The sequence below is a fragment of the Notothenia rossii genome (genome assembly GCF_949606895.1).
Source record: "Notothenia rossii genome assembly, chromosome: 5".
NCBI lineage: Eukaryota > Metazoa > Chordata > Actinopteri > Perciformes > Nototheniidae > Notothenia > Notothenia rossii.
Window position 1 is genome coordinate 70276232 of NC_136903.1, and position 14497 is coordinate 70290728.

The 14497-nt window shown below is 41.3% G+C and overlaps 1 protein-coding gene across 2 annotated transcripts in view; it reads right to left on the reverse strand.

Moving 5' to 3' along the window:
- The window catches only part of LOC307039747 (mitogen-activated protein kinase kinase kinase 12-like), a 26681-nt gene extending 12558 nt beyond the window's left edge, over nucleotides 1-14123 (reverse strand). The window contains exons 1-3 of one of the 2 annotated variants that reach the window (XM_079682111.1): nucleotides 13970-14123; nucleotides 2536-3058; nucleotides 117-300 (exon numbers count right to left, since the gene is read on the reverse strand). In XM_079682111.1, coding sequence (XP_079538237.1) covers nucleotides 117-300; nucleotides 2536-3019 — 668 coding nt within the window. In that variant the 5' untranslated portion in view covers nucleotides 3020-3058; nucleotides 13970-14123. Of the gene's footprint in view, nucleotides 1-116; nucleotides 301-2535; nucleotides 3059-5084; nucleotides 5447-13969 lie in introns of those variants that run through there. The other variant, XM_079682110.1, reaches the window with a different exon arrangement.
- Between the last annotated feature and the right edge of the window lie 374 nt (nucleotides 14124-14497).

Here is a 14497-nt window from a genome sequence, read left to right on the forward strand (position 1 = left end):
TTTGTTAAGACAGAACATATTAGACTTGCTTGATAGTGATTAATTGGAAACTTGTAACTTTAAAGTTATTTGGGATATTTGAATGTGTTTTCTATGAACTGATTATTTCGACTAACTTGAAAGTGATAATGTTGGGATGTTTGAGCTTGCGCAGGTTCTTAATGTCGGTCTCTTTGATGTTCCGCACTTTCTTTACAGCCACTTCCTGTCCGTACAGTTTTCCCAGAAAGACGGCACCCTGGGCTCCGCTGCCAACCCACTGCAGGTCAGAAATCTCCTCGAATGGGATCTCCCATGCCTCTGAGATAGGGGGAAAAGCAGTTAGTGAGTTTGTTGGTGTAGTAACATGTCTAATATGGAAAGGGAACAGAGCAACAACTGTTATATTAACCTGCTGGGATTACAGGTCATTTTTCTCTGCAAAGTCATATTCTGCATCAATCTTGTCATCTCGATCTCATCAAGAAAATAAATATCCCTTATACTAAAATAATAAACTATTATTTTAAATTGTCAACATGGATAAAATGTAGACAAAACAAGCTCGTGTTTTGTTTATTTGTTGCATACATACAACATTTGTACCACACACTAGAACAATGAAAGCAAGACTGAAAAAAAAAACGTTATGCCCCAAAGTCTGTCTGTAAAACTAAAGCTAGTAGCAAGAAGCACACCACAGAGAGAGTGGATGAGTTAGACTTGTAACAGTAAAACCAGCTGTAAGCCGAGTTGATATCTTTTTCGGTTGTTGAACCTCACCTTAACCTAAGACTCAGGGTGTGCAGGCAGACCGAGAGGGAGCTATAATCTCCGGTGGGTAATTCTCCCTCAGCCTGCTAAATCCTGCTTAGTGCCATTGTGGGGCTGACGCAAAACAGGGGTCCAACACTCAGGAGGGGGGGAGGATTTGAAAGCCTAATGTGGATGTACGCTGAATAGGAAGGTGGAGGGGTAGTGATGGTGGAGGTAGCTCTGTTTTTGTGTGTGTGTGTGTGTGTGTGTGTGTGTGTGTGTGTGTGTGTGTGTGTGTGTGTGTGTGTGTGTGTGTGTGTGTGTGTGTGTGTGTGTGTGTGTGTGTGTGTGTGTGTGTGTGTGTGTGTGTGTGTGTGTGTGTGTGTGTGTGTGTGTGTGTGTGATAGGAGAAAAAAGGGAGGGGGATTCCCCACGGGTGGACGGGGGTCCATGTGGCCGAAGACAGACGGTTAATACAGAGAAAATATACAGCCTGCTTTGCTGCTGTTCCTGACTCGCTGTAGGACGATTAAGACACATTTATCATATTAATGAGGATGGCATGAATGATTAATGCTATCCAGTGATAGATCGAGTCTCTAATGAGCCTCTCATATGTCTCACAGTAAAGACATAACACCATATCTTACACATCAGAAGACGCCAGATCTGAGGAAATTTAGTACCAAAAACCCCACAGTCCTTGAGAATCAATAAAGGACGGATGACTTTCCTGCTTTCAATTGTGCTACATTGTGCCTTCTAATCAAAGCTTAAGAATAGGGCATTGTGATACGGTAGGCAGGCATTCAGTTGCAGTACCCCTATTTATGTCACTTTTATAATAACCGTTTTGCTCTGGTTGCTCAGCGTGTGTGACTCCCTGTGAAGCTGCACAGAGGAGGGGAGCAGCGAGGTGCAGATGGGCTGGGAGTGATAACAGCACCGGGTAAAAAGGAGACAATGAGAGATGGAAGGAGGAGGGGAGTGTAGGGGAGATGTGGAAGTCAAGCTGGTGATAAAATATCAGAAGGCTCTAAAGACAAGGAGACATATACAACTGCCACCTTCAAGCCTGCTGTATTTATTCTACCAATTTTGTTTTTGGCCTCTTATCTGACTTTCTGTCGGATATTAAAATGTTATTTTTGTGGACGTATGCGTGCAGTCTCACATCAATGTGTGTGTGTGTGTGTGTGTGTGTGTGTGTGTGTGTGTGTGTGTGTGTGTGTGTGTGTGTGTGTGTGTGTGTGTGTGTGTGTGTGTGTGTGTGTGTGCGTGTGCGTGTGTGTGTGTGTGTCAGGCTTGCGTTAATAGAGATGAGAGGCACAGGGTCAGAGCGTGGCCATGCATAATTCATGGAGCAGATTTGGCAGAGGAGTCCCGGGGGAGCTCTGCGCTATTGTAGTGGATGCAGACATAAACAACACAGCGTCACAGGGAGCTAGTTTGATTGGGGGGTGGTAGTGTGGAAAAGGTGGGGTGGGCATAAGCAGGGGATGGGGGGAAATATCAGGGGGAAATAAGCCCTTTGCAGCTTTGATAGAGTCTCTCTCGTGCTTCAGCTCTTACACGTCAAGGAAAGTGTTTGTTTACAACATGGCCTTTGTGGGAGTCATTTCTCTACCAACTGGTTAATGTAATTAAACCGGGGGATAAGATCCTTTAATTAGCATATCAAAGCTCCACACAGGAATCTAATGGGAGCTGCTGCTTGCTTTTATTAGAAAAGTATAACAACCATCATTATCAGTGTGTGGGGATGTGTTGTGTGTTTCTATTAACATGGATTTGACTTACCATCCAGGCCGTGTTTGTGCTCTGTGGAGTATGCTTTGCCGATCATAGTCCAGACAGGCCGCAGACACCCAAACAACCCTTCTAGAAACCCTCCGGTAGACTGGCACTGTAGCCTGGCAACACCGGCCTGGTTCCTGACCGCACTGCCCTCCATCTCCTGCCCCTCTCCCTCCGTCCTTCCTGGACTCCTGTCATGCTCGTGGAGCTTCAGCACGCTGTTGGCAAAGTGCTCCTGTTGTTCCTCGCCTGGTGTCTGGTTGTGGCCCGTGCTCTGGCCCTCTCCCCCTCCACCCTCCGGCTCTACAGCTCTTCCGGTGTCCATAGATAGGACGTTACGAATGACACACTGGGTCGGGGTAAGGTCCATTTCTGGGGTGCAGGGTGTTTCGGCATCGAAGCGACAATAGGATGGAGGATCAGAGAGGGGTGTGTTGAAGCCGGAGAGAGAAGGAGAAGGAGCACGAGATTCGTGAAGAAGCGCCATGACGCTTTAGGTCACAAGAAGAACGAAATAACTGGGAGCCTAACATAGAGAGAGGAAGGGAGAAAAAAAAAAGGGGGGGGGGGGGAAATTGTTATAAACAAAATAAAAGTAAACATCCTTTTTTTACTCCCTGGCAGCCATAAAAGCAGGTTCAGCTAAGTATTGAGTTTGTCACCTCTGGAAGGTATTTATTTGGCCTCCTGTAAGAAGGACCTTCAATGATAATACATTGTGAGTTGAAGAGGAACTCAAGTTATGTACCCCCACAAGCCCCACTGAACTCCGTAGCACTGAAAAAAGCGGGATGACAAGAAGCCACACCTCCCTGAAGCTGTGATCAATATCAAATAAACGCACATTTACAGTTCCCATACTGTTTTTGTTTTGTTGTATCACCCAGAAAGTTATTTGCAGCTTTTTATAAAGAACATGTAAGAGTCAGGAAGTCAACAGTGAACAACACACATAAACGATTCATCATCAGCATAGATGAGTAATATCATGAAGCAAATATCACACATATTTAGTCGTAAAAATAAGTAACAATCAAAAGTGACATTAAATTGCCTTTTTTTAAATGAAAAAAGGGTGAAAATGAGAGTACAGTGGTTGTCAGGGCATGTGCCCAATAATCAGAGCAATTATATTAACTTATGAGTCATGATGTCTGAAATCTGAGGGTATCAAATCAATATAGAGTGTGAAACATGATTCAGAACATGTGGATAAAAGACGAAAAAGCAGCCTGTCTGGATCATAAATCAGAGAAAGCCTTAGTTCAGCACTACACTTGATAAAGTACACAGCAAATAATTTAAAACCCCCTCTTTAACTTGGCAACCTTATAGGTGCTGCAGCATTGCAGTATCTCAATTAGGTAATTTCCTTACACTTTACAGAATATGACAGTATGAATTGCTTTAGGTTTTTCATGTTCATGATTTACAAACGTAGTACTGTAAAGGTAGAAAGGGGCCTCAGCTGGTTATTTACATCCTGGAGCAACATCACTGGTGTATTAAAATGGATGAGATCAAATGACGCCTGTATAATAACGAGAGAGCTCTGCAAGCCTCTTCAAAGCTTGTCATTTCTCCAAGGACAAAAGCATATACACGCTCAGTGGAGAATGAAAACGCATTATTTCTTGTTAGGGCCTTTTTAAGTGATCCACTCCTTCTCTGCTTTCACTGACAAGCACAAACTAGGTGACAAGCTTAACCTGCTTTGTAAAATAATGAAACAATTCAAAACCTTTATCAGTATCATCATTCTTTTGTACGGCATATTACATATTATGAAGATTTTTAACATGAAACTGGATCAGTTTCCATGTTTTCATCTAGTCGTTGTGAGGAGTATCTTACATTTGCTTTCCATGTCTCATGCCAGTTTGAATGTCAATATGAGCTAAATTACCAAGCCTAAATGTATTAACATGCCATTAAGATATTGACCACCCATAATGGGACATCTCACAATTATCCTGAAATCTAATTTATCAGCCATCATCCCTGAATCTACGACCTTCATCTGTACATAAGCATCAATTATTCATAGTATATGGAAAGATAAATCATGTATAGTCCAAAACAAGACGGACACAGCCTGTAGTTGCCTACGCGGCATCAACCATAAAGCTCAAAGTCATTATAATTTTCTACGGAGGGGAAAAAAACGGAACCACTGAGACACATCTGGTGTCTGAAATATGGAATAATCATTCACATCCGACTGATCCAGTCAGCTAATAGTCCTGCTCCGGCTCTCACTTGATTTATTTGGAGGTATCAGCTGCGGAGCTTGAAGGAGGCTACGCTCTGTTACAGGCCGGCGCATTGTGGATGTGTGTTGTGCGCATCATCGCTTCTCCACGCACCCCCTGCTGCGGTGCACCAGTGGAGCATTATTGACAGGCAAACACGCAATTCCAGTTTAAACTAGAATAATAAAAAAGCACAGTATGTATTATTTCGAGATTATAACACGGTGCAGATGACCTCCATTCTCCTTGTACCTGTTTATCACGCCGACTGCCAATGTAAAACCAAAAAACGTGTCCTACCTCAGTGCCGACAGCTGAAGTCCATCGCTGGAGAATGCAAACGTGTATTCCAATTGAAAGATTAAGTCTAATAACAATCACGAAATATGTCTCCCTTTCTCGGGGTTTGTCAGGATCTTCGCTCACTCCTCCTCCTTCTCCGTGCATCCACCGAGATTTCTCCGCCCTGGATGCTGGAAACGAGCGTCTTCTGCTGCGTCTATCCCAGTGAGCGGTAAACACAGCTCCGCTCCCCTAGGTTCGCTTGTTTTCCTGCTGCTTTCCCTCCTCCTCCTTTTCCGTTCTGCTCTGAGGATGTGATCTGCGCACACTCGAGGAATTTATACGGCCTATCTCACCTATAGTAAACACGACTGTGGAGGAGAGGAGGATGGGAGGGATGCAGTGTGTTGGTGTCCTCCTATCAGGGATCAAATGTGCTGTGACGGGCGAGAGACGCGGGACAACCGCAGGTAAAGGGGTTTAAGAGCGACTGAGGCTCTTAGGCTGAGAGGTAGGGGGTCAGCCGGTGAGTGAGGTGATCAAAAATGATGTCATCCACAAAGCATGCAGCATTTGACTGGACAGCCCCATGTAAATCCCTTCAAACCCTATTAACTCCGTCTGTATCGAGTGTAATTGGTGCATAATCTGTGAGCACTATCCCGTTTGCCACAGAGGGGACATGAAGGAAGGACGTTTTTTATTATTATCTTCTCCAATCTCTACTGACCCATTTATCTCATATAGGGAGAGTGGGACAGCACAGGGCCTAAACGGGACTTTCCCCAGGCGTGATTTGTTTCCCTCAGCGACTTCAATTAACCCGAATGGAATAAAATATCACACTCGTTTTAAACAACTGTCATCACAAATCTCATTTTGTGTTTGAAAATACCCCAAGGTCCTCATAGTCAAGGGTTCCTATTATATTATAAAGGTGTTATTCCCAGGCCTAGCATTTTTGCCATCATAAATGAATGAAAAAGTTTTTATTATGGTGGCTTGCATTAAACTCTGCACACACATGCTGTACAAGAAACCCCGACATCAAAGCTTGAAACAAGGTCCCAAAATAAGAGAAATCACAACAACATTCTAAATAATTATGTCTACAACAAAATTCATAAATAACTGCCTTATACTATAGTGATATATAAGAAGAAATACATATTGATTTATTAATTATTGGCTTTTAAGATGGAGAACAAACGTCAAACCTCAACTTTACTGAACCATTTCACATGAAATAGACATTAAATCATCATTATTAAGTCTAAAAAATGTACAATACAACATAGAATGTGACTCACTTTTGCACAAATCACAGAGCTCACACAATAAATCAGGGAAATCCTATATGAATGGATGCCAGGGTGACTCTGCAGACCAACATCGTGAAATCACTGTAAACACTGGAAAATCTTCCAGGAGTCAAACTATTTGGCTGACACAGAGGAAGATGTTAGTTTTTGTAACAGCTGGGGATCCCATGTCTGAGCTGTGTATTTACTGTCCCACTCTAGATGGTTGTAGCTGCATGACCCTTTTTGAGTGCTAAATCTAAATCCAGCCCTTATCTCCCAGATTAAGCTCGTGTTGGGCTTAAACCCCAACGATGACCTCATCGCTCTGCCAGCAGACAGTGGGGGGAAACCCTACCTACTGCCAGGCCAACCATGTGAGACTAACAAACATGCACAAAGCACCCCCCCTGTTCTTCTCTCTGCAGACATTTATGCAATTCAGATGAATAAAAGATCATACACTTGCCGAGTTTGATACCTCCACTGAAATGACAGTTTGGAACATTTCAATTCCTTTATTCATTTTTCATCCAGTCACTCTGTGCCTTCTGCATCCATATAAGGTTCAAGGTTCTTTATTTGTCATACGAACATAACTACAGAGTAGTTATGTCGATGAAAATCTTAGGTCACAGGCTTTTCCAACAGTGCAACACAATAATACAGAAAAACAGAAAAATATAGTGCAAGTAAATACAAAAAGAAAAATAGTTTAAAAAAAGTGAAGTAGTGAATTAAAAGTCTATATGCAAGCTATTGGAATGATATATTAGATAAATAGATAAATAATTACTAAGTAGCAGATGAATGTTATGAATGTTGTTACAACAGTTCAGGTGTTTAACAGTCTTATTGCCCATAGAAAGCACTACTACAACGTTTTGTGTTTTGCGTTTCTCTCTGTGGAGTGTACTCACATTTTTTTATTACTCTACAATTTGATTCCTAACAAGGAGAGACAGAGAGCAACAGCAAAAATAATCAATTATATGTGTGTAATTAAATGTTTAACTTTTTTATAACATATGTTCAAACCCATCTCAATTCCTGCATTTGAAATAAAAATGTTGACAGCAGATTTGGTGCGTCTATTTTTAATTTAACAATCTAACATTATCTTCCAGTTCCTAAATGAATATTCAAAGATCCCTAGCCAAAAATGTTGTTTATGAATGTTTAATGCTAGTTTTAATATCACATGAAATAGGGGGCAAAAAGAATCAGCGGCTTTAATCATTTTTTTCTATTTTATGTCTCCTGTATCTAGAATTCAGTCTTAAGGCAGTCTGATGGACTAGCACAACCTCTGTTCTATTTCTATCTTTTTCTTAAAACTTTCTTCATGATTTATTTATCGCTGCTTGTAGTTCCAGGATGGCTCCTCGTCAGGGATGTTCAGTCCTGAGGGTCCGCGCTGCCTCTGATGTCCACCAACACAGCTTCTGCTTCTGCTGTGGTTAATCCGTCAGAAACAAGCTCCGAATAAACGCCGGAGGGTATAACTCCTTATCAGATAAAAAACCCCTCAAATCTACAGAGTGACAGCTTCGGAAAAAATATATTCATGGGAACTACCATCGCATTTTAAAGATTGCAGTGAATTCAGAATGAGCTAAGTGCCTTTTCCTGTCAGGTTACATACTCGCTGCATACATGCAAAAACCATCTTCTATTTTAGGAGAAAATGTGCACAATTAAAAAGCTTTAATTGGATAACTGAAGGAATGCACTTGGTGGTAGTCAATCGAATGGCTGATGTAAAATGCTGCATTGTTTGGCAACATGCCTTATAATCTGTAGCAGGGATTTACCCAAAGCCTGCAGTGAAGGTTGTCAACAGGAATGCCGCCATGTGTGTATACATGCCTGTGACTGTGAGCATACGGTATGTTGTGAGAGCTCTGATGCCAAATGGTCACAGATTGTCTCAGTCCAGTTAAGGGGGAAGGTAGAGGTGTGTGTGTATGCATGTGTGTGTGGGGTAGGGAATGAGGGGGAGGGCAGCTATACTGGCTCTTTGGAGAGCCTATTTGTGGATCCTCATCGAGAGCCCTTCGTGTTACTCATTGTCACTCTTACTTACACGCGACTGAATAGGTGGCCAATCATCAAATCCACTCAACTCTGTTCCTAAAGGGAATGTGAAAAAAAAAAAAAAGATAATTGGCAATCTGTTCCAACATCATGTTGACGGAAATCCAAAAGCAGAATACCGGCCATTCTTTCAGATTTCTGAAGAAAGAAGGCGGCTTACTGTCTCTAGTTTTTGGTTTGCAAATGTAATTCTCTGTGAACATACACTATGGATTGAGTCCTTCCTGTCTGTCTGGGGAAGCTCATATTGGAGGGTATTGTCATCCATCAGGTTGCACCCACTGATGGGATTCATTAAGATTGGCGCCAACCAGTATTGGAGGGCGGGTCAAAAGGGGGTTGGTGGGTGGGGGATTCTCCATTTCAACAGGATGATCTCACCTCCTGTCTGCAGCTTAGGAGGAAGACTTTTCATTCATAAAGTTCCTCCACGTGCATGTTCAGGCACATGCACACACATGCACACACATGCACACACATGTACACACATACACACCAACATATCTCCCAGCGGGACGTTGAGGATACAGTTGAGCCAATGAGGCAATGTCCAGGTGAGGTCATGTCGGGCTCAGTGGTTCCTCTTTCCGTTTCAGAAGTCTATAGAGGAGGTTTGACGCCTTTCAATATTCGACCTTGCCTTTATTACAGCATTTTGGAGCGGAAAGAAGACGTGATGATAGAACACCGACTTAAAACTAGATAAAAGGTAAACAATTGTTTGCATCTACTCTAGTCATATACTGCGTGTGCACACATACTTATTATAATTACAAACCACAATAATATGTTAACCAAATGTATATGGTGAACATCAGCATCCACATCTAGCAAATATGTAATATAATAAATGTTTATTTAGAGTAGTAAGTCTTGCCACCGGTCAAATATTCACTCTTATTTTAGCTCTGTTTTGGTCTCCTCCAAAAAAAGACTCTTTATCTGCTCAATGCTCCTTTATGTTTACCAGCTGCTCACTAACTGTGTTTGTCCTGCAGTTTAGTGCCAAGCAGATAAAGTAAGTTTTTAGAGGTTTTCCACAGAAAACAGCTGCCTGCAGCAGCTGGAAAGATTGACATTGATGAAAGTGGCCAGGGTTGACCCAACCAGTAAAGTTGTGGACCAGAAAACCAAAAGCTTAAAAGTCAATATGAAAGTGTATAGCTGAGGGGAACTTTATACGGGATAATCACTATGAGCAAAACCGTTTAACAAACAATGTGATTCACCGTAACATTTTGACTATTGCCACTCTTCACTCTCTTGCTCAGAGTTACAAGATGTGTCCCAGACAACTGCAGAACCATATTGACTCATTCCGTCATGCTCTAAAATATGCAAATCCACTATTTAGATCAAGCGCTGCTTTGATCTTCCAGGGAGATTAGCAATGTGTCTGATTTCCCTTTGAAACCTCGGAGAGGCGAGCCGCCAGCCAGGCAGCCTGCTGTGGAGAGCCTCTGGCAGCGGCCGGTAAGGAGAGGGTTAATCCCAATAAAGGGGAGGTTGGAGAAGCCTTCCTGAATGTCACATGGTCTGTGCCGGGAAGCAGTGGTGGAGGAGCGGAGGGAGGGATGGGGGGATGGAGGGGAGGGGAGGGGAGGTGGGGACGAGCCGGAGGAGGAGTCTGGAGCGCGTTGCCGTAGAAACAGGATCCTCAGTTGGCCGGTGTGAAGTCAGGAGCGTCATATTAGACGGTGACTGCAGTTAGATGCTGCTGGTGGTGTGAGGTGGGTGGATGGGAGGGGAAGGGGAAGGGGAGGGGAGCTTGCGAGGGGGTGACTCACACCGAAGGACGCACTCTGCATTCTAATGGATCGACCCATATGTGAACACACACACACACACACACACACACACACACACACACACACACACACACACACACACACACACACACACACACACACACACACACACACACACACACACACACACACACACACACACACACACACACACACACACACACACACACACACACACACACACACACACACACACACACACACACACACACACACCTTTATTGGTTACATCACATACTGTCCCCTACCCATTTATTTCCACTATATATCCACTACTGTACAAACTGCTCAGCATCATCCTGCACCACTCTACTTTTACAACATATAATTAATTCATTATGTCAATGGGAGAACCATTAGTGTTTGTCTTGATGGCTTCACTTGCATGCCTTGATAAAGGGCATCTATTAGGGGGAAACTAAATGCTAAGACAGGCTAGTAAACTATAGCCGTGTAATTGGTGACGGTATAATTGCACAGCACACGTACCAATTAAAGCGATAATATGTGTAAACCGCGCTCAAAATTATCATTGGATTAACTACACTTCCCAAATGCCCTTGAGTGTAGAGGATCACCAGCTGTTACAGGGGAAGAGTTCATAATTAGGCGTAAGATTTTTTTAGGCTGTTGTTTTGCGGGTCTTTGCTTTTGACTGCAGGGACATCAGTTCGTATGTCATTAGATCTGTTTTGGGGAAGTAGTACATATTTATGAACTTTTTTCTCTCAGGGTGTGGGACAAGAAAGAAGAAGCTCTACATAAATATTTTCCCACATGCACAAATGGGCACAAATCCAAACAATTAAAAATGTTGTGATGCCTCAGGGTCAACAAAGCGATTCATTACAACAACAAACTTGGCATTGAGAATAAGACTACTAAAATGTGTAAACCCCCTGTTTATGGATCATCCTAATTGATGGGATGCATACATGTTTTACTTCACCTGACAATAGAAGTAACAGAGGCTGGAATTGTTTTGTTTATGGTCATTAAATATTAATGTCAACGTGAAAGCATATACATTTATAATATCCCATGTTTATATATAATTTTTTCACTTCAAACTATTGACTCAATAATTTGTGTAAAAACACAACCAATATTTAGTGTTGAGAAATGAATGTACTAAACAAAAGCATATCAGAGGCTTTGAATATTATTTAAATATATAATATATTGTTGTTTTGTATATGTTTCCTCACAAAATGAATTCCCATAATTGTCAATACCTGACTGAAGTGTAAGATGTAGGGGGGATGCAATGATTCATTTGAAGTCAGAGAAGATAAAATTCAACTCAAAAGATAACACGGGCACATTCATGAAAGTCTGGATGCTTTTTCTGCTTTGCTTTGATAATCTAACAATCTAAGCTGCCTCTGGATTTGAGTTTGTCATGTGTATTAACTATGATTACATTAATTCTATATGTTTACCTGGAGAACAATGTCAAATATATGTGTTGCTCTGCTCTAGATATATGGGTTATTTGATGTTTTTAATAATGTATACAACATCTAGAGGACCAATGATATGGTGTGAGGAGGTAGGAAGAGAAACGTAACATTATGATTTGTAAACATGGTAAACCCGGAAATGTAAAAATGCGTTTTCCATAACATAATAGTCATACTGTTTTTCAGTTGACTATTTAATCCACAGCCAGGACAACATACTGTCAGCCATTTGAAGCAGCCACTGCAGTGTTATAACTCAGGGGAATGTGACGTACACTTGCCCGATAGCAAATCATTGACTTTTTGATTGACACTGCTTTGCTCTTCCTTTTAAGGAAAGCCAGGGCAGGTTCATTTCCCATCATCACAGCATGTAAAACTGGAAGCAGCAGAAAGAATCACAGGCAGTGTGACGTTTCCTCGGTCACCACCCACAGCTGTATCTCATCGTTTAGGTCAAGCCAATGGGGGGCAGGCTGGTTCGGCTCACTGATGAATATTATTTTCAGGCTTTGTTTATTTCAGTTTGCCTGTGACCATGACTCATTCAATTTTTGGGAAAAGGGGTGGCTATAGTACCCCCTTGGGCAAAACAAAATATAAACTTGATATCTCCTGAATCTCAAGAGCAGATAAACCAGAAAGTAATGTTTCGGTCTATTTTATTTCTTTGAAGGATTGTAACACGCCTGAAGACACAAGACAGATATTTCAAAAGGAAAAATAACAAAACAGTACATCTATGTTTAATTGAATGATATTAGTTACATATATTTAAAGTTATTTACAGATAAGTTGCACTTCATTGTGCAAAACGTGAAATTGTTATGATTCAATAGTTAATTGAGTTTGTACTCAATTATCATTATTGAGTGGTCTTGACACAATGTTTTTTCTTCGTTTGACCCTTCACATTTATCTCTGCTTTATCTTCCCACGTTTGTTTCTCACTTTTCCTCCCTGTTGTTACACGTGTCTGTTCTCTTCGGCAGATGTAGATGTCCAACAATGTTTTCAACACACGTCACTTGGTAAAGATGCGCTAATTTTCCTCATTTGCCTAATTTATTCACAATAATAGAAGGAAGCGGCATTGTTTTTCAAAATCTGTATTCTGGGGGAATACCAGTCACTAATTATAAAGAGTTATGCTAATTACCCACTTGACTGGATCAAATATTACTTGTAATAAGGGTCATTAATTCAGCTGCAGAAAAGAGGCCAATTATCATGTGTTGCAAAACTGTGATGGATGTGATGACACATTTAGAATAAGACAGAAATAACATGATCTCAAAACCAACTATAGTCATCAATAAAGACATTTCCATTGTGCAGCATTACAAGGAGCCTGTTGTTTCAGTGCAGTGCGCTGTCCATGGTGCTGATCAGGGCTATACAGCCTAATGGCAAATGAAGAAAGCATTTTCTATTCATAGTAATAATGACAAGTTCAAATGGTAAAGTGGATTTTAAAGTAATGTATTTAATCACTCTGAAAAAAATAAACAAATGTGTTGTATGTGGTCTAAATGAACTGCTTTAGAACAAACTGCAAAAAATATATATTATCACTCAATAAATAATTTTGTCATTGACTATGTTAACGTTTGTTTTGTTTACCAATTGAAACTGTAGATGAAACAACCTTTTGTTTCCCTACTGGCACATTTGAGCTTGGACAACTTGTGAAGTGTGGCCTTCAGACAAATCTTTTAAAAACCACAAACCTTCCAAACTAAGAAAATCGAAGGTGAGATTTCGGGCGATAGGAAGAAGCAGATGGACTGTCTTTCTCAAGAGAAAAGCTACACCTTCCCCCTTATAAGGAACATTGAAAGCCTCCCTCAAATCAACCGTTATCGATTTAATTAAGCTAAAAATAAAGGGTCGTCAACGTGCCTGAGAGCTGGTGATATGTGACCAAGGCAGAGCTCAGCCGGCTCGGATCGACCTTCAGCGCCACCTGCCTGTTGGTACTTTACCTACATCCAAAACAAATGAAGGCTACTACGACTAGATTACTGATTCAAATCAGCATTGAAAGACTCCCCATTGACCCGAAAGATATAATTTAGACCTCTAAAACTCGTATTATCTGCCTGTGCATTATTTCTGGCTGACACAATATCAGACTGATGCATTCACTGAGCAGGATTCAAAGCATCGCCGGGATGAATCACTCCCTGCAGGAAACATATTCCGCATTCATAATTGTAACAGTAAAAACCTACCGTTAGCAGGCTCGATGTTGTTCAATGCAGCGACAACCCGGGCTGTTTTTCTCCAGTCTGTCGGTTGTCCAAACGAGAAAAACCCTGAATGCCTCTCTCTAGCCTGACTACTACAAGGGTCCCATCTGGCTAATTACCTTGTCAATAAACCTTGAAGGAAATACCGCGAGAACGAGAGTTGGGGGCGAGAGCTGAGAATGACCATCCTTCACCCAATTCAAACATCCACAATGCATTCACTTGAACCATTATAATTACATTCAGGCTTTAACAACCATATAAGTACAATATTAATAAAGGTTTTAAAGCTTAACTTTGACACATGCCCTCAATATTATATATATACAAAAAAGCATTGTCTGCCTGCATGGCTTAATAATCACCGTTTATGTCTTTTAAAATCAGAATGGAAAATTGACATTGTTACAAGCATGCGTACAAAAATAAAAGTAATAGTGTGCAAATACAAACAAATGTTCTGTTAAAACACAATTATTTTCACAGTGAATTTGATGGTCTTGGGCAGTT